At 45.4% G+C, this 27,976-nt stretch overlaps 2 protein-coding genes across 6 annotated transcripts; both read right to left on the bottom strand.

The window, feature by feature from the left end:
* Window positions 1–1,051: 1,051 nt before the first annotated feature.
* Window positions 1,052–17,412, bottom strand: mtus1a (microtubule associated tumor suppressor 1a). Of its 4 annotated transcripts, XM_056439012.1 has the most exons (11): window positions 17,351–17,412; window positions 16,677–16,797; window positions 13,470–13,675; window positions 7,669–7,735; window positions 5,199–5,392; window positions 4,958–5,063; window positions 4,705–4,778; window positions 4,501–4,596; window positions 3,817–3,933; window positions 3,631–3,728; window positions 1,052–2,107 (listed from the first exon to the last, which is right to left on the bottom strand). In XM_056439012.1, exons 2-11 carry the CDS (start codon window positions 16,795–16,797, stop codon window positions 1,879–1,881), a joined length of 1,308 nt encoding a protein of 435 aa, XP_056294987.1. In that variant the 5' UTR covers window positions 17,351–17,412; the 3' UTR covers window positions 1,052–1,878. The 4 variants fall into 4 exon arrangements, with proteins under 4 accessions (XP_056294987.1, XP_056294986.1, XP_056294985.1 ...); XM_056439011.1 differs by lacking the exon at window positions 17,351–17,412 and having other exon boundaries at window positions 16,677–16,886; XM_056439010.1 differs by lacking the exons at window positions 16,677–16,797; window positions 17,351–17,412 and having other exon boundaries at window positions 13,470–14,900.
* Window positions 17,364–26,655, bottom strand: LOC130209394 (uncharacterized). Of its 2 annotated transcripts, none has more exons than XM_056439009.1 (7): window positions 26,203–26,655; window positions 22,506–24,532; window positions 22,171–22,333; window positions 20,113–20,346; window positions 18,759–18,845; window positions 18,147–18,260; window positions 17,364–17,457 (listed from the first exon to the last, which is right to left on the bottom strand). In XM_056439009.1, exons 2-7 carry the CDS (start codon window positions 24,438–24,440, stop codon window positions 17,408–17,410), a joined length of 2,583 nt encoding a protein of 860 aa, XP_056294984.1. In that variant the 5' UTR covers window positions 24,441–24,532; window positions 26,203–26,655; the 3' UTR covers window positions 17,364–17,407. The 2 variants fall into 2 exon arrangements, with proteins under 2 accessions (XP_056294984.1, XP_056294982.1); XM_056439007.1 differs by having other exon boundaries at window positions 17,364–17,443.
* Window positions 26,656–27,976: the final 1,321 nt, after the last annotated feature.

Here is a 27,976-nt window from a genome sequence, read left to right as displayed (position 1 = left end):
GCTGAGTGCAGGAGCTGCCATCCAGTGGTGTGTGGACGCCCACCATCTCCTGGATGTCCGCCTACCTCACAGGCAGACCACGTTCAGTTTCCAGTGTGGTGGTGTTTGTCAGAACACAGGTTGGGTCTGTCTCGGTGCTAGGAACTGTTTTGTCTCCTTCCTTCTTCACCACTCTTCCCAGTTTCAACTTGTACAAGTACACTCATGCCATCTGGCAGTACAAGATCTGATCTGCAGGAGTCTAGTGTACACGGGTGGGGAGGATGGAGGAGCAAGGAGGAGTGTGAGTGGTGAGTAACGGGTGGAGAAGAACCACCTGCCAGACCTGTGAGATGGTGAGAGAGGTGGTGAGGAGTGGTGATAGGAGGCACCTCTGAGTGTCCTGAGTGTCCTGTGAGTGTGGAGTGGACGTGGAGGGGTGGAGGAGTACGGCCGACTGCAGCCGACTACGTGGACCGAAGGCCAACATCAAGTGTTCACTGCTTAAGTATGAGAAGGATTTTTTTTCCTGGAGCTTTCTTACAGCAACAACGGTGCAAAGATGTTGGAGTTGTTCTAGGTCGGTTGCAGTGTGTGTGCTGCTCTGTGTCTTTGCTGCTGGGGGGCGAGCATCGAGAGCCGCACCAGCCGCCTTAACAAACTGGTTAGGGAAGGCTGGCTCCATCATCGCTGCCAGCTGGAGCACCTGAACAGGTGGTGGAGAGGAGGGTTGAAAGAAACTGGTGTCCCATGTTGGACAAACGACCACCACTCCACCCACCTCCTAGGACAGGAGAGTAGTTTCTCCAGACGCCTCCGCGCCTCCGCTGCCCCAAGGAGAGATAGAGATACATCCATTCGACGCAGATGAGCTCTCTGACAGTCAAACTCTTCCAGATCACCCACTTCCTTCTCTTATTATTTTTTTTTTTTTTTTTTATTGTGTGTTGCTGCTACTGACTCGACAAATTTCCCCTTGGGGATTAATAAAGTATATATCTATCTATCTATCTATCTATCTCATCTGCTGCAATTTCAAAATATGTAAATCAGTTATACAGTGTTGATGCAACAGGTTTAATAAAAGACTTTATTATTTGCATGTTTCAAAACTGGTTCAACAAACTTAAAAGAATAAATTCCACACAAAATACTATTTGCAACGTTGCAGTGAGACAAGCGGCGCCTCTTTACAGCCGCTTCGGGAGGTGCAACACGACGTGATTACCAAGACGCCAACACATGCAAAGACTCCGATTGGTCCCCTGGTCAAACAAACACACGTGGAAAACAAAACAAGGTTCGAGGCAACAGATGAAACTTGAACTTACAAACTAGGTGGAAGAAAAACAACCTATAACCTTTAAAAAAAAAAAAAAACTCTAAATAAATCTGAACATAGACTTGCACAGCCTGGTGTGATGACTAGCAGCAGGATGTGAGTGACAGTCGGCTGTGAGAAATGGAGGAATCCAAAAAGCAGCCAGTCCACATATCAAGACCATTTTAAATAAAATGTGCCCGAGGAGAGACGACTGATCTCCAGAGACAGAAGAAAGAATGGATGCATGTGTGTGTATCTCTTTCTGTGTGTGTGTGTGTGTGTGTGTGTGTGAGCTTCAGGGCAGACAAGTCAACAAATAGTATCATTACATAGAAGTCCTGAGATTTCTTCACCCTCCCCTCCCCCGTTGTACCAGACGTGAAAGGCAAGAAAACAAGGTGACCTTGCTTCTTAAGTGCATCTGTGCAACTAGATTTAAATGTTTCTTTACGGTCTGCAGTGTCTGTACACAAAGTGTCAGAGTCGATCCTGAAGGAGCCAAAGAGGGAACAGGAAACACGCACGGCTCTTACTTCTCGGTCGCTCGACTCGACACAGGAAACCGGTACCCGTCGTTATCTGGGCGAGACGGGCGCGCTGGAGAACAAGCCCGAGCTGCGAGGGGAGTCCAGGCTGAAGGAGCGGGACGGGGAGGTGGAGGTGGGCGACGCCTTGCGGGGGCTGCTCAGGTCTCCGTTGTGGAGCTTCCACAGCAGCTCCTCGTTCTCCATCGACAGACGCTTGTTCACCTTGGACTCCTTCTGGAGCGACTCGTGCAGCGTCGCCTGCTCCGTCGACAGCTGCCTGCGCCGCAGAGACACAACGTGAGAAACACGCGTTAAAAACACGCCCTCAAGAACAACCGCCGACAGACGTAGAGATAGTCCAGCGAACTGACGCCAAACCAAAGAACTAGAATATAGTTAAGTAGTTGTAACGGATCCCCGTGTCTGAATTGGCGTGAAAACTTACTGCTGGTAAAACTCCTTTATTTTCTCTCTTTAGAGAATGTGTGATTGTGTGCTCTCTACGTTCTGATTTGCTTTTATTGTTTGTTTTTATTGTAATTTTTAATGCATAGCTTTTAGGATATTTTAACTGTGTTGTAAAGCGTCTTTGAGTATTCTGAAAAGCGCTATAGACATTTTATGTATTATTATCATTAGGTGAATAAACACCGTGTCCCCACCGTAGGAGCGTTAGCCTCATACGGATCGATTAAAACTATTAAACTTTGTATAAAATGCTTATCTGTCGATTCGTAGCGAAAGCGTCACGTTTGCATTTTAACATAAAATTAAAGTGCGCTTCCTTTTAACCTATCAAAATAAAAGTCAGATTTAACTATAAAGAGGAAATAGATTAAAACGTCTATAAATTATTCAAACAAAATAATATAAAAGGCATACCGTATTTTTTGCACTATAGGGCGCACTTAAAAGCCTTTAATTTTCTAAAAAAACGACAGTGCGCCTTATAATCCGAAGCGCCGTATATATGGATTAATTCTGGTTTTGCTTACTGACCTCTAAGCGATTTTGTGTGGTACAAGGCGCTCACGGCGCTAAGTCAAAATGTTTTAGTACGACTTTGGTAAACTACAAAGCCGCACCGCTTGCAGCATTACGGCTACCGTAGCCAGGAGCGTCGCGGAGTAATACAGTCTCTATTCAACTGAAGGCAACAGCGTTAGCACCGGACATGAATATCAATGACTTTCGAGGCGGTCCTTCTTGGTGCTTTCGTTTTATGAAAAGACGTAATCTCTCTATCCGCACACGAACTACCGTCTCGCAGCAACTGCCAAAAGATTACGAAGAAAAGTTGGTTTTTTCCGCTTAATGCGCCTTATAGTCTGGTGCGCTTTATATATGAAAAAAGATCGAAAATAGACCATTCATTGACAGTGCGCCTTATAATCTAGTGCGCCCTATAGTGCAAAAAATACGGTACATCAAAAACAAGAAGAGATACAAAAACACACAATAAACAAAACAATAAACCTTTCATGGGGTTATTTATAGTAGTTATGAGATCACTTTGTCATTACCAACACATAACACAATAAGACTCAAACACATTTGACTTCCACAGCCCGTGTGTTGCCTTCAGGGTCCGACTGAAGATGTAAAACTGGAGCATGTTGCCTCACAGCATGTGGAGTAGAGTATAAACTATGGTGCTCATATTCATCGAGGGAACCAGTTAAACGGTGGGGCTCATTGATGAATGGTTTGTTTCAAACAACGAAGGTATAGTAACAATAAATATTATGACGATAAGTAAATGTGTGGCACGGAGTAGCAGAAGGAGTTCTGAACTCTTACCTGGACAGTGCATAATGTCTTTGCATGCGGACCTGGAGGTCCTCATTCTCCTGCTGGACTTTCTTGTGCTCCTCATCCAACTTCACATTTCTATCCGTCTGGGAACAGAGGAAGCAAAGCGCCACGTGAATCCCTCGCCGCTCGTCTCGATGTTCGGCCGCCAGCGGCGCGAGCCTCGCGTCTCACCAGTGTGTCGATCTCCATCAGCTTCTTCTCCTGCTGGTGGAGCTGTTTGTTTTTGATATCCAGGACCACTTTGAGGCTGTCCAGCTCCTGCTCCAGATACAGGGTGTGGGAGTCCTTCTGGTGGGGACACATGAGTCGTTCAGGGACCGTCAGAAACTTAAAAGAGTTCAGCCGGCCTCATAAAACGTCACGTTGCCAGAAATCCAGAACCACACAACAGAGGGCGGCATGCTTCATTAACAAAATAATAATAAAGAAAAGCTTTGAGCTCACAGGGGAAATTAAGCTCCGCTGTTTAACAGTCATCCACCGCGATATAAAAACAACGTGCGCTGCATAAAGGTTGCGTTCAAGTCCTGCTCGTCCTTTTTAACAGCTGGTTGGTACATTCTGAGCTCTTGCTTCTGCTCTTCATATCATCTATTAATGGTGGAGTGGCAGTGTGATGCGAGGGAGTTCCCTGAATAACTCCACTGAGCCAGGGCAGAGTGAGAGTACATGTAGAAGCTTTTTACCCACCAGTTCATACCATGTTACGTGGTAAAGAATGGTTCTTATTGTTTCAGTGCGTTTGATCTCTTGTAATCATTGGCATCACCTCTTCTCCTCAAGGCAAACAACCCTGGAGTCATGCGATGTCCCTCAAGTGGAGCCGTGCTATGAAAAGCACTCCGATAAGATTACCTGATTCTTTTCGGCCAGCTGTTTCCTCCTGTTCTCCACCGCCGTGAGCTTCTCACTCAGGCCATTGTTCTGCAGGGTGAGCTCTTCGATCCGTCCCTGTGGACACAACACGGTTACCGAGTGAAGCTTCCACACACACAGCCCGGTTCATCAAATCAGAACTTGTCCTTGTGATACGACATCGTTTGTTTCTTTGAAACTTACAGACAGAGCCGCTCCAGTTTCTTTCAGAGTGTTTTCCAACGACTGCAGTTCCTGACTGTGGACTTTGCTGACCTCTTAAAGAGTAGGAATTATTTCAGATAATTAAAACCACAACAAAGCTCAAGGATAATCACAATGTAAAGTTATGATGTATTTTAGAATATCCAAAGTAAAAATATACTCAAAGCTTAAATAGATTCATAAAATGCTATAGATGTAGTTTCATTAATCTGGTGAAATACTGTCCGCTCACCTTCCAGGGACGCGTCATACTGCTGTTTGACAGACAGCAGATGTTCCGCTTGGCTGCTCTCCAGTTCCAGCTTCATGGCCTCATGATTGGCGTTGAGCTCTCCCACCTTGAAGAAGAACACAGGATGGACATCATTTTGAGGATGTTTTGTGTTTATCTCTGGATAATATGAGGCAATAATGAATCTTCCAATATAAATGATCAGGTGATATGATAAGGTAAGGGGTAGTCGGGGACCGACCTGCTGTTGCATGAGCGTCTTGCACTTGTCGGCCTCCTCCTGGCAGGCGAGGTGCAGCTTGTCCCACTCGGCCTGGTAGAAGGCCTGAAGTCTCTGCTCCAGCTCCACCAGGTCCTTCTGGTGCTGCTCCTGCAGAGCGACACGCAGCTCTTCCTTCTCCGTCTCCAGGCGCTCCGATGAATGCTCGGAGCAAACTGGAAACACAAGAGCAGAAAGCTAGAATCTCAACTTGGTAAAAAGGTGAAGGGACATTTGACTCGTATTAAAGAGGGTAGAGGAAAAACTTGTCTTAGCAAGTGACCGCTTGTGTGAGAAATCCAATACGTCCACTAAAAGAGCCTCTGCTGAGCAAAGTTCTCCCGTGGTGTAAATGCGCGCCAAAGAGGAATAAGGAATGGAAAAACTGACTTTCAAGGGGCGGCTCCCTCTTGCACTTGAGTGCATATGCAAACTACACTGCAGTTATTTATAGGCAGATGAAGATACGGCAACGTGTTGCCCTGTTCTTTCACAATATCTAGAAATCAGTGACATATTTCTTGAATCAGGCACTTTCCCCCCCCCCCCCCCCCCCCACAGCTGGTAATTTGCCATTTTTAAGTTTGTGCAATTGCTTTTGTTTTGCTCACCAGGCTCACGACTCGGCAACCGTTTCCACCGCCATGTGTTTTCGATCTGCTCCGAGTGGACGACAGCCACCGACTTCATAACCGCTCGCTTGTAGGAACTTCAAGTCACGAGTGAAGTCTCGCTGAAGCAACAAGAGCCTTTGCCGACATGTCGAGCAGGGGATTCCCTTTCTAACATTTGGTGTCGAATACGGGGAAAGACGATGAACCACAACTATTCAGGACTCAAAACTGAGCGCAGATGTTGCTCTGCGGAGAGACGGCACCTTGAAGTTTATATCCCGCTTATACCGATTTGGCCTCCACATTAAAACGCTACCACGGCAACCAAAGAGGAGTCATGAAATGCTCCTTTCAACATCGTTTGAACTGAAGCTTCCCGTTCGCCGCGAGGGCCACAAGCTGCATTTAACATCTTTACTGGTTTAGTCATGTTGACTAACTTTGTCCCAGACTAATTAAATACATTCTGTGTATTCCTGATGCGAATAAAGTTGTTTTTGCACAGTTAAAACTGAGCTGCAGTATAAATGCTGCACATGCATGAAGATTCACCAGGAGTGGAATAACAGCAGCGGAGGCCAAGCTCCCATAGGGACCATCAGGCTTTGGCTCGTCAGACTGAGCCCACGTGTAATAGAGACGTGGACATACGAGCCTTTGTCCAAACCCACATCACAAACACCTCACGGCTCATACGGGGGAGGAGGGCCCAGTCGAGCTAAAGTTAGCTGCATTCTGGCAAACAGACAGCAGGGTGTCAGATAAAGCAGATCCTTCTGGGATGTAATGTATTGCTGCACGAGGAGTGAGATCACTGGAAGCAGGCAGCGACACTTCAGAGAGGAATTTAAGTAACGGCAAACCTGTAATGCCGTGAGAGCCTACGGATGATGTCATGAAGCCAAACACGAGGGCGTTGGATGTCACGACGTTTGTGGGATTTTCACATGAAGCAGAAAGTGTTCATTTCTTCCATGGTGGCAGTCAGAAATAATTAGTTTCCCTGGCGATAAGCCACGCCCCTCTCCAGCACATGGACTTCCAGACAGCTTCTACTATAGACGATACAAAAGGTCCCCTCTGAGGTCAGTGTAGGTTTCACAACCTCCATGATGTGAAGAATGTGGTAAAGCGCAGATATAACGGCGCTCAGCATATAAGAGCGGCCATGTGGAAGTCTCGAGGTGGTGAGGGGGGGGGGGGGGCGGGGGGGAGGAGCCCCAACACCACTGCACACCCAGTACGAGATGAAAGCTGAGTGAGCTTATCTGTACATACAAGGCAGCACACAGGCCGACACAAAGCACTGGTCATTGTCCCCCGAGCCCTAAGGTGGCGTGGCATTCCACCACTGGGAGCCCCCGTCTGTGTGGGGTCAAAGGTCAGCCTGCCACTCCCTGGGGAATGGGCTGACCAGTCTACCCGGCAACACTTAAACACACAAGCCTTGGCATATGATTTTCTGCAGAGAACAAAATCAATCAACGAGTGGCGGCAGAACTCCTGGGGGGGGGGCCCTACAGAGGAGTGTGCAATGCAGTTATTCAATGTAGAATAATGCCTAACAATCCAATTTAAAGCATCAATAACTGCATTAAATCACAGCAACAAGTGAACCCAGTAAACGACAAGACAGTCACGATGAAAACAATTAAAATAGGAAAACTTTATTGTCCCTATATTATACGAACGTTACCTTGAATGTTTCCTTATCTAAGCGAGACAGAAACACTCCAGAAAGGGGAACTTAAAGCAGACGGTGTCCCAGAAGTGTGTGTGCGCTCTGGTGATAACAACTTTACACACGGCTGCGGTGTGACCAAGGTGACCTCACTTACCCAGCTCTCCTCGAAGGCTGACCAGCTCCTGGGACAGATCCCGGCTCTGCTTTGAGGTTTCATCCCGCTGCACAGAGAAGACGAGTGTAAACAGACAAGCACATGCCAATGAGCTGAAAACATCAGTCAAGATCAAATAACAAAATATAGACAGTTTGATAAATACAAAGAAAGAACAAATGGCATCAAGGCTCTGCAGGGCAACACCCTTTACACACAACCATCTCAGGATTAAGGTTCATCTTTCCAGGATATTGTGTTTGACTGAGAAATACAGCAACAGCACCAGAGAAGTAAGGGAGGAAGAATAAAAGGACAAATAGACTTGTGTTTTCAGCCGTATGCATTCCGTCAGCCCAATTCTTTGAGTCTGACTCAGTGTTGCAGTAAAGCGGCCGTGGCTGCAGTGCTCCACGAATTTAAACTGACGCATCCAAAAACACTGTTTATAGCGTGTGCAACACCTTCCTCTGAATATGCCGATTTACATAAACAACCCGACACACTAAACCGTACAGCCTGCGCAAGTCAACTATGAACCCAAGACGTCACGCAAGTCAAATATGACTTCACTGATCACAAAAGGGAATAGTCCAGCCTGTCGTCCTGTATCCAAAATCTGCATCAGTTGCTCACTGCAGAGTAGAACAATGTAGAAGCCAGTTACCCTGCGTGCAGCACAGGGAGCACTAAGGCACGCTCTGCTGCCTGAACAGCCCATGGTCCGGGGCTTGCTAGCCGGAGTCTCCCCCTCCAGCTATGGAGCGCCAGTTCTCCAGGACAAACAGCGGTCCAGGTGGACGCACCACCTCCGCACACCTCCTCCTCCCAGACTGCTCCGGCAACATCTGAGGCAGCGCTGGAAAAAAAAGCCGCCCTGCCGGCCGAGGAGAGCGACTGCAGAGCGCATTACCGTATTGCACCTAAAGCGACCCGACGGGGGCAGGCTGCAGCGTGCACGAGGAGCGCCTCCTCGTCGGCGAGGCGAGGTCACTTTAAGACGGCACTAAAGGCAGCTGGAGAGGAGCAAACGTAAATCGTACAGGCGTGCCTGACATCAGGCTGATGGAGAAGGTCTTGTGCCGAGCAGCGACCTTCCCAGGGGACACGTGAAGAGGCTTCACGGGCCCCATCCCCCACCACCACTCACATTAAATCATCCCCTCGCCCCGCTGCATCTCCCTCTGCTGCAGGCTTCATGGGTACAATCCATACAAGACGATAACATGCAGAGACGGATCACATTTCCAGCTTCTGTGAGCACATGTCTTTACAGCCCACGTCTGGTCTTAAACAACATTATTATAATCTGCATTTAAAAAAGGGACCATGTGCAGTTAAAACATGAATGTCACCATTTGATGCGACTGCATCAGGTTGTAGCTATACAGCTAATTTGCATATGTAGTCCATGACAGACCATAACAAACATAAAATAATAACGACCAGTACAGGATAAAACACTACAACAGTATTTGTGGTATGAAGAACACAAAATACACACGTTATGCGTCTTTACTGACTGGTTATCACTCAGACTGCATTAGAACCCAGTTGGTAAAGCCGATGCAAGTCTGAGGGAGATGTCGTCGGGTCGACACGTCCCCGCTGTGTATCAATATGATACCATGTCAGGTGTAGAATAACACTTAATGGCAGACTAAGATCAATAAATAATTTCTTCAGATCAACTTACAAGCAGTGAAGTAAAGACTCAAAATCCGTTATCTGTTTTTTGGGAGGAGGGGCGGGGGGGTGCGTTTTCAATCCGACGCAGCGTTTGCCCTCGAGATAAGGTTCGAACACATTCCTTCCTAACAGATGATAATGGCACTCTGGCCTCGCCTCGCCTTTGGCTGCTGTTCATAACCATAAGCAGTCAACAGCTGGCACATTCTCACACCACACTGGTGAGGACCTGCCTCCTATTCCTGGTCCCATGTATTGCCAACAAATTCCAACACACACTGCATCCACACATCTGTTATTCGTGTGTGCTAAACCATCTGTTTCTTATTAAACTAGAACGGGCACTCGGTAGAGCGCATACCTTCGCATACCACAAGATTGGGCATTGAATTATGAAAATGTTGACATTAGTTGCATGCCAATTGGATAGAAATTGACCGCGCTATGGTAAAAAGATTTTGACCTGTTCATGACCTTGACCTTTGACCCGATCATCCCAAAATATAATCAAATGGTCCCCGGATAATAACCAATCATCCCACCAAATTTCATGCGATTCAAGAAGATTGACCTTTTCATGGCCTTGACCTTTGACCCGGTCGATCCCAAAATATAATCAAATGGTCCCCGGATAATAACCAATCATCCCACCAAAGGCCATGAGATTCGGTTTAATACTTTTTGACTTATGCGAGTAACACGCATACAAATAAATAAATACACAGCGATTAAAACATAACCTTCCGCAGTTGCAATGCGAAGGTAATAAACATGTACACTAGTTTCAGTTTTGTATAACTACATACCTCCATCAGTTAATACGCTGTACATCACGCTCCAGAGATAACACTGACTTTCCTAATGAATGGAATGAGCACTCGAGTTGCAACACGCACACATGTTGAAGGCTCCTGGTTGATCGTGTGGAAGGCTGCTGAACATCTGGAGGCGCAACTGTCACAATAACTCAAAACACTTTACAAATAGTTGCTGTAATCTGAGCCAAAGTAAATAAGCGACTGTCGGCATTACAACATAGTACCACCCCGGGTTCGCTGGCTCGACGCTTTGATGACGGAGCAACGAAAACCTTCCATGTGAGGAAAGGATATTAAAGTCAGATCCATTTCATTTGAATGATTATATTCTACATTCATGCCAGAGGCTTCAGTTTACACAGCGCAGTGTGTGATGCGTATTCCACCTCAAAAACTAGTTTCTCCGTGGCCCGTGTCAACTGCTCGGCATCGAGGACAGGCGCAACCTTCAAGACAAACAAACACACCTTATTGTACCATTTAAATGAAAGTCAGAATGTTTTGGCCTCTAATGCTTTAATTCGGTGAACACGTGCTTTACATGTTTGTTTTAGAGCGTGTGGAGTTTTCCGACTGATGATCTTTGACCCAATTTCAAACAGATTTTAATCTCAGGGTCCTGGTTACATTCAACAAACAGAAAACACCTGTATGCCTTCACCTTTTTCACAGAAGCAATGAAGAAAAAAAGAGAAATCACCGAAGCTCAGAAGCTAAAATTGGACCGCCATGACCTTGCATGTCACAACTGAAACTATCCAGAGCGCTGCCACGTCCGCCTGATGTCCAACTGGATTAAAGAGAGTTGCTGCAAACTCGGCCGAAGGAAATAAACGCACGAGTGACTTTCTGCATCACCATCGATGTTCATGGTTTTATTTTTGAAATAGTTTTCAGCTGAAGAGAGCCCAACAAGTGCTCCACCTCGTTATCACATTTGTTAGATTAATGTCAACAGGCGTTCCCTTGTGTCCGGGCCACATGTTTCATGTGAGGAGCCGAGGACCTCCTCGTTTTTGTCCCCGTCGCACAACTTTAGGAACGCACGGATCAGTTTTAAGCCACTTCTCTCGTCACGTCCGCAACAAAGCAGAATGAGTAAAAGTCCAGCAGCAACAAGTACATGATCCCGCATTCAAATGCTGCTCATGTGTGCGTGTTGAACCGCTAAACTGGAGCCACAGCGGCTACAGCAGGGCTTCTGCACCCAAGCAAGTCGACTGTATGTGCAGGACAGCGATGCCAAGCTGAATGAAAATGTGCGCGTTCTCACAACTTCATACATGTGATTAATGGATTTGTGTCAGAGGAGAAGAAACCATGTCAGATGAGGTCCAGAGGATTGCAAAGGAATGACGGCACGTTTCCAGCGGCCTCTAGAGGAAGATCCTGGCAGACCTGATGTCTTCCCTTTGTGCCACTGAATCTAGCCTCAAGTATTTAAAAAACACTAAAAAAAGATATGCTTTTTCATCATAAAATAGCAGGTGCATTAGCAGGGGAAATTCATTGAACGGAGAATATTTCTGGATACAGAGCGAACCTTTGTTTGCCAAGGTTTTCTGCAACTAGTGCCTAGACTACCTTGATGTGCAGATGTTTGCCAATAGTCAACGCAGCAGCATCGTTAGGGGATGAGGAGTGAATCCCCTCTGGACATCAGGTCGACTGCTTGTAATTCTAACAACACTGAATCACAAGACTATTTGTTTTATGTAAAACTGTTTTGTTGTTTCTTAAATCCATTTGTTAAAACCGAATTAATAAAGATGGTTGCTTGTTGAAATTGCAAGACCGACGAATGAAGGTCTGGAATGATGAAATCTGGAGTTAAAGGTTGAGTAATCATATGAAGTAATTTAATGAGACGCTAAATACATTACGTCTTAAATCAATTGTCCAGAAATGAAAAATATGTGATGTCAAAAGATTTGCCGAGGACACTTGGCTCGTGTCCTTTGCTTTATCCTCCAAGACTGATATCCATGTTGTCCTGTAAACATAACTAACCGAATTTGCCAACTTTCACTCATACTAGACTGTAGGGTCAGACTTAAGTTACCAACACACACCGAGCAGCACTGCATCATAATGTTCCAATACAACGACTAAATGAGGGAATAGAGGTTTAGGTGGAGGGCAGCTGATAAGACGAGTCTGTTTACACTCAGTGTGCCGAGATTAGACCTTCAGGGCGTCTAGTTCCTGGAGGCCAATCACATGCCGCCACTATTTAAACAGATCAGTTTAAACTTACATCTTTTGAAGGCTCTCGGCGTATCGTTCGTCTCCCTGAATGACCCCCGAACGATACAACAGACCGACGAACAGGCTTCGAGATTGAAGCCAGAAGAAATTCAGCTTCTGTTAAAATCTTCTGCTGCAAGAAAGATTTATTCTTAAAGAGCAGATTTTCTCTTCAGAATCCGAAGCAGCTTTATTGGCCGTGTGTGTGTGTGTGTACACACACATGGAATTTGACTCCGGTTACACGAATGCTCTCATCGTACAGACATGTTATTTACTAATGCTTTGATCAAGCATTGCCTCAGTCGTTCAGTAAATGACAACCGGGCTGTTTAGTGTTGGACAGCCGCCAAGTATGTCCGTGTGTGCAGACCCTCATACCCTCATAATCTACCCCCCCACATATGCTTTTCCTGTCAATAGAAATGCCATTTAGTCTGCCTTGTATCAACACAGCATTTTATGTTGTACACGTGTAGTTATGTCATATATATTGAGACTTGGTGTACTAAAGCATCTGGGATAAAGGAGATTTCAGCTTTCCATAAAATGAAGTAAAACGGGAATAATAATGCAGTGAATGGGAATAATAATGCAGTGTCTGAATTCATTTTTATAAACATATTGGTACCTTTTTTATACTAGTGTAAGAGTAAATTCTATGATATAAACCTAATTACATGTAGGAGTTAAGACCACTAGTGAGCGCTGTTCAGGCGCCTGGAGGTGTGAGGGTAGAAGGAGAGAAGAAGAGGAGAGGGGGACTTGGCGGTACAGTTGGAAGTGGAGTGATAACTAAAGTTATGAGTAAAACCAGAACGGCTTGGACTGAGTGATTCCTGCGCACACACCCACATCGCTTACACTAGGCAACCTAACTTAAACCTTAACTAATCAGCAATTACTGACAGACGTTAATACACAAAGTCTTTGTCATTTAGACCGCTCGATTTTTCTTTGAATACAATATTGTGAGCTTGAAAGCTGCAGAAGTTGCACACAAAAATAAAATAAAAACACCTTACGTCATAACTCAGATTTCCATACCTCAGCCAAAGTTTGCTGCAAGACGATGGCGACGGCTTGAAATCTGCGGTTACTCGTTGCCTGGAGTCCTCCGAGCTGCGGGGCGCTCTGCTCCTTCCTCCCACCCTCGGCGACACTCGCCGGCACCACATCCGGAGGTCCACTGCGCTGCTTGGGCTGGGGCACTTGCTGCTGGCGGGCGCCGGCCTTGGGTTGGCCCTTGTCCACTGGGAAAGAACACGCGTTGAGTGTTGCGACAACGCTGATCATCATCACAGCTGGTCCAACAGCAGCACCACCCACCCCAGACACTCCCGTCCGGGTCACAGATGCTCGAGCTTCAAAGCCCGGTTCTGTCTCAGTGCAACGACAGAAAGATGGATCCCCGAATGCAATTACGTTTTCCATAACCTAATTAAATCTGGTGCTGCGCAGACACCGGTCACCGAGGACAACTTATTTTAGCGAGTCTGTGCTACTGTAGCTTTGATTTACATCAGCTGTAGAAATACATCACGCCCGTAAAACAGCTACCATCAATCCTGCTAATGAAGAAGAACACTTAGTTTACTCCTCTACAACGCCGAGACAGCAACTCACACAGAGTGATGAAGGTGACAAGAGGGAAGAAAAGGACACCCGTGGGTTCCTTTGAAAGCAGTTTGTTTATGAGGCCGAGCGAGCACGATGCAGTGAGAATAGCCTGATGGGGAATATCAGTGAGTGGAATCTAAAGTACAACCTGTGGTGACTGACTCTTTATTATTGACATAAAGAGACATGCAAGTGAATGTGTAAAACGGTAATAAAGCTACTATAAAATAAATAATGGTACTGCACGTGTGCTCCCATAATACTATGTGGGCACAACCCCAGCGTAAGCGTTTATAAATCAGGCCCTTTATGAGCCACAGGACCTGAAGCATGTTCAAGCTAAATTTAGATGCACGAAGCAGCGTACCATTCTAAAGCATCACAACATCCCAGAATAACACCAGCATGCAACTACGGGATGGATGTGCAGGCCACCTCAAAACTAGTTCCTCAGTGGCCTCTGTGTCTGCGCTAAGGTCGACTGTTCAGCAACACCAACCGTACCATTTAAATGGATTTCAGAATGTCTTGGCTCATTATGCTTTAATTTGGGGAACAGTTTTACACGTTTGTTTTCAGAGAGTGTGACATTTTCAGAGTAAAAACTGGACGAAGATTGAATAAACAGATTTATATCTCCGTGTCCCGACTCCTGGCTGCATTCTCCCAATTCTTTTTACAGCATGAGAAATGTCAAAAATAGAAAGAAACAAGATTCTGATCCAGATCCAAACAAATAGTTTCAACTGTGCTGCCCAGCTTTCAATCATTTTGATGATGCTGCAGTTCAAAAAATCTACAAAGGGTTCTTTAACCCTTGTGTTGCCTTAGGGTCATTTTGACCCGAATCAATATTACACCCTCCCCCCGCCTTTGGGTCATTTTGACCCGATTCAATGTTTCACTCTCCTGTTACCTTTATATTTACTAACATATTTTACCCTTTGGGTTCAATTTGACGCCAGCAATTAAAACCTCCAGAAAATTATTAGAATTAATATTGTTTTCCAAGTTTAAGTGTGAGGCACTTTATGTTTGTTTGTTGACTACCGAAAGAACACCGACATTAAACATCGAATGGGGTCAAATTAATCCTAAGGCGGGGGGAGGGTGTAATATTGATTCGGGTCAAAATGACCCTAAGGCAACACAAGGGTTAAAAGAGAGCGCCCTCTGCTGGCTGAGCAAAGAGCACAAAGGTGATGATGGCTTCTCCTGCAGCATCCCTCTGTGTCACAGCCACTCAGCAACAGACCGGCCTGCAGATCACAGCCTCAGTGACGGACCGTTGAGCCGAGTGGCAGCCTTGCTTCATATTGTGGAAATATCAGATTTGTCTGATAATGTAAACCAACATGAACCTTTTAACACGTCCATATAAAAAGAGGAACTGGCAGTAACATATTCTTCTCATGTGCGTTTATTTTCCCTGAAAGCTCGTATGTTTGTATCTATGTTTCTGAGAACAGGAAGATTAGGAAAGACAACAAATAAAATAGTCTAAACCCTTTTTCTGATCCAGATCCCTGCAAACAGTTAGACTGTGCTGCTCGGCTTGCAATCATTCTGATGATGCTGCAGAGAATCACAACATTAAATTCAGTTTGCTGTTCAGGGTCCAAACAGAAATGTATTTTTGTATTTTCCTTGTTCATATAAAACATTTCCTCTGCAGCTGCCCAGAGTAATTCTCATTCACACATGATCAAACGTATATAGCGTAGAGTTAGCATCATATCAGGCTATATTATTAGCTATAATATGGTTGTGTTCATCTGCCTTTACATAAGCACACAGGCCATCGCTCCCTTTGGCTGCTGCTCCATGGCAACAGAGGACCTGAAGCTATTTCCATCAACGTGTCCGAGGAGCGCAGAGCTGATGACACACGTTGCCCTCATTTTGCACCGTTTGAACACGAACGCTTTTCATCCATGTCTGATTGATTTAGTGACTGCACTGCGCGCGCTCTGCTGCTGTAAAGAGACAGCACACCGTGGCACAAAGCGTGATGGGTGACCTCTCACAATCAAGCACTTGTTGTAGTGTAGTGGGTGACACAATACAAGACAACATTCACTGGACACTTGTCTAAAATAAATGAATAAATGTTTTAACCGACTTGATTCATGGGACACCATGTAAATACTAAAACTATGACTTTAAAGTAAACTAATATTTATTTCCAATGTTTAAAAGTAGGTATTGAAAACCTTCGAGATTATAAAACAAAATTACCAAATTTGGTCATAATGTTAAAGAAACTCATTTTAAAAAACAGAAGGATGCTTTAAATAATGTGGGAACCACAGGAGGCCGTTCAACAACGTTCAACCTGGAGAGCAACAACCAAAATAAGAAATGTCTAAAAACATACAATATTCTGATGTTTGTTAAAATACAATTATTTAAGATTCATCTCATACAATATTTCTGACCAATGTCAGTCAATAAAAACATGATCCTCTTGCTTTGCCAAGTAGTAAACAGCAATCTAAAAATAGATTTCAGTCACAGCACAGGTCGTATATGCGAGAAGCGAACACCGGTGGGATTGGCATAATATTATAGCAAAACAGAGAGGCACAAAGACTAGAGTAATGGTAGAAATATTAATTAAAATAACTGCCAGACCTGCTTGGAACACCACGGTGTTCTTCCTGCATCCTGAAAGCAGCTGAAGGTTGCGGAGTAAACCCTTCGCCGTCAGACGCACGTGGATGTTGGACAGGGAGAGCTTCGGCGACCATAACATCTCCAAAACAAAAAGACGGCCAATGGTTTCAGCCCACGATTACTAAAAAAATAACGGTTTCCAAATGCAGAAGCTTGATGCCGGCTATGAACCACATGCCGTGGTGTGCATCACACCTTTGGTAAACGCAGACTTGACAGCTAAAAAAAGAATATGAATAAAAGCTACAAACACACTAGCAGGAATTACAGCACTGAAACAGCGAAGGCACCCAGTTCAGCGTGGCAGATCCCTTCAAATCAAAATGTAAATCCAAGCTGCGAAGGCTGGAAGATACAGAGGGGGGTAAAGGATGGCCAGAGGTTTGTGGTGCAGAGCTAATGGATGCGATGGGCAGGCAGAAAAAACAAATTTAAATCACGTAATCCTCTCGGTAAAGCGTATTCACCAAACACACAAATCTCCCACAGCGGCGCAAAGCAGCATCTCAAAGCTTTAATGATGGCGGCGTTGTAGCAGAGCCAGGATGCGAGGAGGAGAGCAGAGGGGGTGGGGGGGAGGAGCCAACAGCATACAAGCAGCCAATGGGCATTTAAACCTCCCTCACTCTCACATGTATGCTCTTCCCTTTAGTCACCGGCAGCAGGATGGAGAGGAGACAACAGAGTCTTCATGACATGAGCTGAAAACAGCTCGACTGGCACTGCTGTGAAAATGCGACTGAAACATATTCAATCGAAGAATTAAACAAATGTGCCGATTAATAATACCATCTAGTTTGTGCAAAACTGTAAACTTAACGATAATGTAAAAGACAGGATACACGAAACATGCATCCAGAGTACAAAACAATAAAACAGATTATAACTAAACGTATATTTCTCAGAGCACTGAGCGGCATTGAAAGTTAAAATACTAGTTTTATTAGATACAGCTGAAAGAATTCCCCTCTGGAGACAACCTACCTGTATTACCCTCACTTGTATATAGTTTCAGGTTAATTTTCTTATCAAAAACATGAAACATTAATCTCAGCCACAATGTCTAAATCAGTTGACAAAGATATTAATTTAATTAATAGGGTCACCTTATTATTATTCATGTGTTATTTTTTAAAAAGCACTCCATATTAGTTTTATTTGAAGCTATCATACCTCTAAAAAAAATAGACCCTAGACTTGAAACATTAAAGAAAAAAGGCAGCCGAAGTTCTTTGTAGTCGATCCAAATACAACAATACCAAAATGTATCAGGTCTCTATTCAGAAGACTAAACAGTGTTAACAACAACAATAAAAAAGGGGCTGAAATTGCACATCTATTATGTCGTGATACTATATTATTAAAGAAAGCACAATATCATCTGAAAACAAGCCGACCTACATCTAATGCAGACGGTTGAACTCTTACCGGGTGCACTAAGACGAAATCTTGCAGACGCGGTTCTTTTCAGAGGACTGGCCGTCGGATTGGAAGAGGCTTTGCTGGTGGAAGCAGCAGCAGGTCTGCATGCCGAGGCCGAAGCTGAGGGAAGCAGGAGAACCAGGTGAGGCACGTGGGCGGAGTCAATCTGACCCAATGGAGCACAAACTGACTGACGGTTTGTTTGACGGAGAGAATTTAGACTCAAGATATTTAACATCGAGAAGTAACGATAGCAGTTTGTGTTTTGTGAGTGTTTAAATCACGTTCTACACAAATCAGATGCAACACGGCCATTTCCTTTGAGTATGAAGACGGGCCAGTGTTTGAAATGCAAGAGCAATGTGACATCACATGAACTCTAGAAATGTGAATTCAGAAAGAATTAAAAGCGGATTAAAATTCAAGCGCAATGGCTTCAACTTTAAGTCTAAAATGTAAAAATGTGTAAAGATAGAGAGGTATTCTGAGAAAGACACAGAGCGAGAGAGAGAGCGAGAGAGAGAGAGAGAGAGAGAGACAGAGAGAGAGACAGAGAGACACAGAGAGCGAGAGAGACAGACAAAAAAGCGAGATACAGAGAGAGAGCGGTATTCTCACATAGTCCAGTGTTTTTCCTCGGGGTCGGGATGAGTCTCGCCTTCAGATTTTTGAAAGGGGATGGTTTATGTGAAGGTCCTCCAGAAACTGTAGAACAAATAGAGAAGCACTGGTTAAATACAAATCCACACATGTTTTTGTAAAAGTATTTGAAATTCACCGAGCACCTCAATAACTTTTTGTTTTCAAGTTTAGTACTGCTGTAATCACCACTGACATGTCCGTCAACAGACCATAACAAGCACAACTGTAAATTTAACAAGGCTTAGGAAAATGTTCTTTGTCATTGTATTTCGGTAAAATACAATGAATCAGATCAACAATGAGTCATGTTACTGACCTTTGTGACTACATGTACCATAGATATGGAATAAAATGTATAAACAACAATGAATATCTAGCATTTAAAACAAAATCCGCATTTCCTCTGAACTAAACTGATGAAAATGTCCAGAAGCTCTTTTAATTGAGCTTCTCCCCATGAATACAACCATTATGAGTCAACTTCCAGTCTCACTTACTTCTCCAAAGCTTTCTATCTTTTCCATTAAACGCAGCCAACAAAGGGATGATACAACAACGATAGGATCCGATGAGCAGGCATGTCAAGAGGGTGAGATCAAAGTTGGACGCTGCGCTGCCCTGTGCCGTTAAAGAGGAGCTATTGAAACCACGAGAGGGCATTTCAGTCCAAGTGCAGCTCCGTAGTCCCGTGTAGCCCGCCATTGTTTTGAAGAAAAACAGGGAAACTGATGCTTCACTTCACTTCAACTCAGACAGCATCAGTTGTAGTGCGCGCGTGTCTGATTTCTATCCTCCAGGCAGCACTGTGTGTGTGAACTAGAGTGGAATAAAACACGTTGCCACGACAACCACAAGGGGGGTCCTCAGTTTGCAATATAGGTCCTCTCAGCCAATCACAGACCTGGACGCTGTTGAGGATGCAGGTGGAGTAAGTGAGCCTGCCGTCCAACACTGCCCTCTTTTAATACAATATATAATTAATATAAAACGCCACCAGAACCACTCGAAGCTCGGCAGCAACACAGAATGATTCGTACAGATTTTTAAATGAAGAAATGTAAAAAAATTTTTTTTAAAAAGATGCCAAGTTCCAGTGTATTGGCAGATGTGGAGGTATTAAGAGATTTGCCCCAGGGAGATTTACAAGTCTGATACCTGAAGTGGGTCACCGTTCAGAACAGAGGCTCCTCCCCTCCATGTCCAGATGTGGTAAAAAAGCACAATGAACCAGATCCAGGAAAACACCTGCATTAAACTGAATGTATAACTTTATGAAATATCCTGTGGACATCCCATTTCTATAAACCATGTAAATCCTTGTTAGGGTTACCTTGTGTGCTCCCGGCACCTTCACTCAGCTCAGCGTGAACACCGGCCTCGGCGAGGGTCCCGGATGGCCCCGGGGTCCTGCGTGGTAGTCTAGAAGGAGTAGGGGGAGGGCCCATGAGAGAAGAAGGCCGAGTGGGAGTCTGAGGAGGTCTGGCTCTGTGCAGCTGAGGCTTAATACTGGCTGCTGAGGCCGCTCCAAGGGACGGCTCTCCTGGTGCCTGCACTGTCCGACTGCCTGGGCCGCAAGAGAGCACAAATAAACACTGAAGGTCAGCTGCATGAACCGCTTCATTCAGGACTAATGCACACACTAAGCTCACCACTGTGTCCACAGAGGTTTCAGAGTGGCCAAATCCAGCTAAAAAAACTGTAGTAATACAATAAGTTGTTTTCATGGGATATTGGAGACATTTGTCAAGAATTAAAACTCCTTTTTTTGTAAAGCACACAGAAGACGGTGTAAATATAAATTTCTGAACAGATAAAATGATCCCCAGCAGCTTCCCTATATCCTGTTACATTCAATATACAAATTGTACACAACTTACCTGCATGCATCTTACTCACAACAGCAAACATGTTGAATATGATTCAGTAAAAGGAAGAAGTATTGTTAAACAAAATAATGCATGTCGGTAACGCGCCTGTTGCCGGTGCATGAGAGAGTTAATGCTTCCCTGCGGTGTCCTGGGCGCTCCTTTTAAACATTGTGTTCCCACTTTGACACTATTGGTGAGCTCTAAACCTCCCTTTCCTTCCCCTGACTTCTTCCACTCGTACAGATGGTTTTCCATTAGAGGAAGAGTCCCCCTCCTTCCCCAGAACTCTTACTTTGAAAAGCAGAAGGGCAGAGCGTGTTAAGCTGTTAACCCCCCCCCCCCCCCACACCCCCCTAAAGACCTAGACAAGAGACCGGAGGTGACATCTGTATCCAACACTGTTCCTGTGGAACATGGATGAGCTCATAAGGAGGACAACGACAAGTATATTAAAAAAGAAAAGCTCAATGTCGCCCTCTCATGGAGAGAATGCTTTACTACAGATGCAGCCTCCTAGAATAACCTCCCCTCTACTCGATCGGGCTCGAGCTCTGTGGGAGAGCAACAAGTCCAAACCTTGAACCTCTGATGCTGCCTTTAAATCCCACGTGACCCTTCAAGGACGGTCCAAGTCGAGCTCTCTGCTGCGTTTGTTCAAACAAGGTTTGAACAAGCGCATTTCACAATACACAGCAGAGGAAATGGTTAAGAAATCATTAGCTTGTTCAAAGGTTGATCACAAGACGCATGAGGGTTGATCCCGCTCTACTGTCAATGTGTATTTACTGACCACTTTCACCATGTGTGAAACAAATGAGGGAAAACTTTTTAAAGTTAAACTTCAGTGCATAGTCGATCATTTTGATACATGTGGGCAAGACAAGCCAACTTAAAGATGACAACTTGTCTACAGATGCAGTGGCAATATGTAAAAGGTGCTGGGGCACGACTTCCAGAGCCGCTGACCACGAGCCCAGAGTGACTCAATTTATTTCCCCATTATAACAGTAGTCCCAAAAACATGGTTGAATTAGCGAGCCATCATTAGCGAGCTAGCCCATTGCTAAATGCTCTATCTCCACACTCTTGTCAAGGGGTAGGAAATTAAATTGCTTTCCCCATATCAGTCATTGATTTACCAGATTGTGCAAGGTGCCGATATTCCAATTTCCAGGCCACAGAAAGGAGATAAGTGGTTACAGAAAAGAAAAACACTGCGTGGAGAGGAGGAGGAGGGGGTTTCCAATTAGATGGGGATAACATTCTGTATTTAATGACGTAGATTAGCCCCAAAGGGTGGACTCCATCTGATAAACTTGCATGACAAACTGAGTGCCGATTTAAGAAGAGTAGATGGCAATTTCTTAAAGCCATTTTCAACCATGAAAACCAAATGTGCATCAATTTGGTAAGACGTATCAGCATGGATGCATTTCACACAGTAAAGTTGTTATTATAGGCTCAGCTTAAAGGAAAGCATGTACGATATTTAACATCGGTCATCTTTTTCTGCGTGTTACCTGTGCTGCTCTTCTGCTTGGACTGTGGCGTCCCGACAGCTTTAGAAGTCCTGCACTCTAACAATGGTGCTCCTCCTCTGGGTTGTCTGGACATCAGTCCTCGAAATCGGCTCCGACTCTCATCCGAGGCGGCTCCCGCCGGTGCCGATTTACTGGACTGAGCCTGCCGAGAGCAATTTCCACATTGAATCCACAGCTCTGTGCAATTGGTTCATGACCCAAAACACATCTTCCCTCCGAACTCCAAAATACTCAGATTTAATGTGGTTTACGGAATAAGCTGCAAGAGCATGAATATTAACAGTACGTAAAAGTTAAAAAACGTCTATTCTCACCACCAGGCTGATCCTCTTAACCTCTCTCGGGGAGATTTCAACAGGAACGTTTGTGGCCTCGGTCTGTTTATTCAGGGAGGAGCCGCTCAGGTTCCCCAGTGTGGTCTGGCCCAGGTGGGCGTCAGCCTTTGGAGCGGTAAAGCTAGTTGACAACTTTAAAGTCGTTCCCTTCTCCCTGGACGACGACGGCAAACTGTCCGATGAGCAGCGCAACCGCATCTTCAGCACCAGAGGCTTGTCCGGGCCTGAAGTCGAGCCCGACGGGACCTCCATTTTGTTAACCACACCCTTTTTTGGAGTCGGTTTGGGATCCGTTGGACAACTTCTTGTAGGTTTATTTTCTGAGGATGAGACGCAAAGAGTCTTTTTGCCAGACTGCAGCACGGCGGCGTCTGCAACTTGACTCGAGGCTGCCAGCTCCACTTCAGAGCCGGCGCCACCGCTTTGGACTGTTGGACCATGTTTATTGGCAGCTCCACTCTCCCCCGGTCCGTCCACAGCAGAATGCTCATTCGACTGGAGAAATGTTACGCCCAAATTAGCAGCCCCTGTATTCATCCGTTTCTGAGCATCGGTCACCAGTTTACTGGTGGTGGTGGCGATAAGTGCAGCGCGACTCCGAGAGTTAGCAGGACTCCTCTTGACAGGCGCTCCGCTTTGTGCTTCAGTGACTTTATTGCTCACGTGTGATGGTTTGTGCAGTGAAACGAGGCTTAACCCCGACTTTTGATGCCCACTTCTCGTCAAAACTTTAGATTTTATACTGCTGAAATTTAACCGGGGAAACTTTTTAATTTCCATTTTCTTGCCTTTGCTGGCGGAAGGCGTCAGTCCTAAACAGTGAGGAGTCACAGAGATGTGCTGCTGTTTCTCGGGTTGGAGTCCCGTGTTTCCAGTGCAGGGAGACTCTGAAAAGGAGGGGATGGGTATCATGTTTACACTGTGTTGCACTGGAGTGGAAGTCTGAACATCCATATCGGTGTGTTCTACTGCCGTCAGAGCGGACGAAAAGACCTGGCCTTGTTCTGGCGTAAACGCTTCAGGGAAACGCGGCGACGGCTCCGTTTCAACACAAGCAAACTGGGCCTCGTCTCCGCAACCTGCAGGAGACGATTCGCAGTGGAAAGTCGTCAACAGACCTCCGCTCTCACTTGGCAGAGCTACGAGAGAGTCGGACGCCGTTATATAATTTTCCTGAGGGGGAAGGTCTGCCTGAGTGAAAGTCTTGCCAAGACGGGGGTAGTCCGCGTTCTCCTCGGTGACTCCATCTGTGGATTTTTCGAGGACATCCGGCAAAGTAGTCGACAGCAGGTTGGATTCAGATGGGAATGCTGCATGGCCTGCAGCCAGAGAGATGTACGACTCCTCCAGGGAGGACACCACCAGGAGCGACTGATCCCCCTGGCAGAAACTGTTGCTCCTTATTACCATTTCCGCAGAGCTCAGGGAGCAGCGGTCGTTCTCGGTGGATCCTCGACGGGAAGTCTCACCTGAACTCGGTTGGCTTTCCCTCCCGGCAGAGTCTGGAGACAGAGCTGCTCCGCTACATCCGTTCTCCGCGTCTTTACCGAAAGACTGGTGCTCTTCCAATCCCATCTCGTGGTCGCTCATCAGACTCACGGTGCTGTTCCAGACATTCACACTGCCATCGACAGGCGTGGTGATAAAAGTTTGGTTGAGGTTCACGCCACAGAATCCGTTATCCTGCGGTACGGTGGCACTGTAGGAGCCGTCGCTGAGGCGGCACTCGAGCAAGTTGACGTCGGGGGAGCCGTCGGCTTCTCCGTCACTCAGATTTGAAACGCTGCTGTTGGAGTCGGGTGAAGGCGACGAGTTGCTGTCCCGACTGTCGGGGGAGAGAGCCTCTCTGTCGCGGGGCCGAGGAACTGGGCCTTCAACCCGGTCGGAGGACATGTTGAACGTCGTGTTAGACATCGTGGAGTTAGGGCAGGTTTTATGTGGCTTTGAATCCCCTCAGATTTGGTTAGCTCAATAATCCATGGATTTGGTCGATCGAGCACGAATACCTGTCGAGAGGACGAAAAGGTCATTTTTTTAATAACAATATTACTATGTGTGCTGACATCTTTGTAACTGCACTGAATGTCAACAGAAGCCCCCAGATGGATATGCCAGTGCCAAAGTTAACTCATGGTTTCAAAAAGGCTTCGTCTTGCCCTGGTGGCTCTTTGAAGACATTGGTAAATGTAACAGTATCTGGACACTCAAATTATTCATGACTCAACTCAATGAAAAATGCAAAACTCACTCGGATCATGCTTAGGACATACCGTATTGCACGTCTGTCCAGAGTGCCGTTGCAGATGACCCGAGTATCTACACTTCCTGGAAAAATGTTGTACCAGACACCGGAGGTCTCTCCTGAATCATAAAATATTTCACAAGAATATAAAATGCGAGGCTGGCCGAGCAGTTACAACTTACAAGTCAGGCATCTACTGAAAGGAGCCAGCATGGGTTTGGCATTAGAAGTAAATAACAGTCTTAACTGCATTTCTTTGGGTACCGTCGTTGGTTTAAAGCCGCCTGGATTGCTAAACTTTCCAGCTACTACGACAACAAAAGCTCCATTGTGGTATAATGTACCACTGGAGAGCGAGATATCAAGTCACCAACAGCCTGAACGTGTTCCGGTATGCAGAGCCCAGACATCCTGGTGCGGAGCAGAGAGCTCCAGAGGCACGACTAATAAATAATGTTATTCGTGTTTTGTCTTATTGGATGTAGAGCATAAAGTTGACCATGTCCATCTGTTACAAGTGCAGAATACAGAACATGCAGTTTAACCTGATATTTCATTCTAGCAGTATCGAGATGTAATCTAGCAGTTGATGTTAACTCCCTGTGTACGGAGGGGCAAACAAGGCTCTGAAAGAGAGTGATGCAACTAAAGAGTTCAGTCGACGGCACGCGGCGTCACTAGAGAGCCGATACTGTCGAGCCTGCAGCTCGGCCTGAGGACGGGTCGTGTATTTATATAGAAATGTTGAGCGAATGTCAAGCTAATTTTATCGATTGGATTTTCCTTTCAACGAGACACTAGTGGAGAATCCAAGAACACATCGTAGAGTACAATTCTGGCCCCAACTTCCAAACCTGCACACTTCAAAATGTTATTTGAAAAATAGTTTGACCGAAGAGCAATATTCAGATTGTAAAAACAGCAACTACACCATTAATAAAAGTCCTCCACTCAATATCTAAGTGGTATTCTATTCCTTAAAGTGATCTTCAGCCCAAACATTTGGGGGAATGATAAAACATATTTGTCATATCCAACTGTTTTTTTTACCTGCCTTTCTTTTGACAGTACTGCTAATAAAATATCACAGCAGCTCTACTTTTATCAACATCCACACATCTGGATGAATGATACGTTTGTTTAACACGCAGTGGAACACCCCATACAATCAAATAATAAAGCCTTGGAAAGCTGTGCACATTGAACCGTGGCCAGAACAGCAGCTCCAACACCACTGAAGTATCTTCGCCCACAATATGTAAATGCAGAAGTGATTTTTCTGATTAAAAACATGACATTGTTATTCTATGTAAATAAACTGCACCTGTGAGAAACTATGAACCGAGTGTTTATGAATAATTAAAACTATCAATACACAGACGGAAAGAGCCAACGGAAAAAGAACCACTGCGGAAGCATTTCAACAACACTTACCTTGAAATAAAAAATACTTTAAAGAAACTAACGCAACACCATTCTCGTCCTCTCCGTTTAATGAGAACAGTGGAAAGAAAAAGCCTCCAGTCAGCCGTGTTGTCTGCTGCATCATGTCAGATCTCCGGGTTTTTGCAGATTCATCCAGCTCATTTTCCACTCCAGAGACAATCCCATTACTGCTTTCCTTGCAAAGTGCTAACTCCAGGCAGCGGTGCGAGAGTGCTTCAACGAGACGCTCGCATCCCCCGTCCCACGACTCCTCCTTCCTCGTGTTCGGAGTCAGCCGTGCATCAATAACATCACAGTCTGAATGAGGGTGCCCCCTCTGCAGGGATTAGATTGGGCCTCTTTCCCCTCCCTGCGGTAACATGACCGGTGCAGCGGAGCAGCGATCTCTCTCCGACGAGCCAATCGGCGTCGGACAGATCAGAGACTCGGCTTCACGCTGCAGGAAAGTCAAAGTCCAGCTGAGGACTGTGCTCATGGAAGTGTCCCACTGCCAAGTTCACAGAGGGAGCGAGCGAAAGCAGAAAGCAACATGTTTACCTTCTCCACACAGAGCCCAGTGCTGGGGGAGTGGCCATGGCCTGCCAGGCCGAGCTGGCATTCAATGTTGCCAAGAAGCCAAAGACCTTCTTTTGAGGGGACGGGCCAGACTGCCGTTTAGCACAGGACAAGTGGAAAGGGGAGGCCAGCGTTTGAGGAATGTTTCCCAGAATTTGCATAGAAACTCACTTACTCCAAGATGGTGAAACACTTTGCAATGCTGGTTATTAAGGCTGGTAAACTCTCCAAAGTTCTACACCGGTAACGTCCCCGTCTGATGACACGGCCTCATGTTGTAAACAAACGACTCAACATTTGATCCTGACACTAGAGCGGTGGTCTGACACCAGAGACCAAGACCCCCCCTCGGACCGAAGCTATTTCTAGCTAATCTATACATGGCCCCTGACCCTGTAAACTAGAGTCTAATCTTAACTAGACAAGTAAATCATGGTATAGGATCGGCTTATTATCTCCTCAAGAGTTCTCAGAATCACTTATATCTGGTCAAATCTGCTATTAAGTGGGTTTAGTTATATAATCCAAGTCTTTTGACATTGGTTCTCAGGTACCGTTAACAAGAATGCATAAGTAATAGAAGTTAAAAACTACAATTAGGCTCTCCAGTCCAACATTTTGAGAAAAAACCTCAGTATTGCATGTTCCCAACTTTAAAAAAGCCTATCAAATTAATTCAAAATCAAGAGGATAACAGGTTAAAATTCCACCGATACGCAACAACACTCACATTAAACTGCCAACTACTGTCTGGTCTACTAGACCTATGTTTAAAGAGTCCATTCTGCCTTAAATAAAATCACACTATTCTTTCAATGTCTCATGAATCATCAACTGTACTGTTTGATATGAGACTCACTAAGTACCTCCGTTTATCTGACGTACATTAAATCCAAGTTACAGACTCCAAATTGCATGATATATTAAAAAAACAGTCATATGAAGAGAACAATGCTTCTCTATGCCTGAAGCCCCCAAGGCACTGTGCAGAAAGACTCAAATGGCCTTTGCTTGCCTTGTCACGGCTGACTGGACCCATCAGTATAATACAGTGAGCAGTTCTGAGGATCAGGCGCAGCCATAAAGAACCCGGGCACAGAGCCGCGCCACACTACAGCAGGTCAAGCTGGGGGATTCCAGAAAGCATACCACAGGGACAACGCCGTCCTCTGTAAAACAAAAACCACGCCAACGAGCCCGGTTAGAC

The sequence above is a fragment of the Pseudoliparis swirei genome, chromosome 19 (assembly GCF_029220125.1).
Source record: "Pseudoliparis swirei isolate HS2019 ecotype Mariana Trench chromosome 19, NWPU_hadal_v1, whole genome shotgun sequence".
NCBI lineage: Eukaryota > Metazoa > Chordata > Actinopteri > Perciformes > Liparidae > Pseudoliparis > Pseudoliparis swirei.
This window is presented reverse-complemented; position numbering and strand designations above follow the sequence as displayed.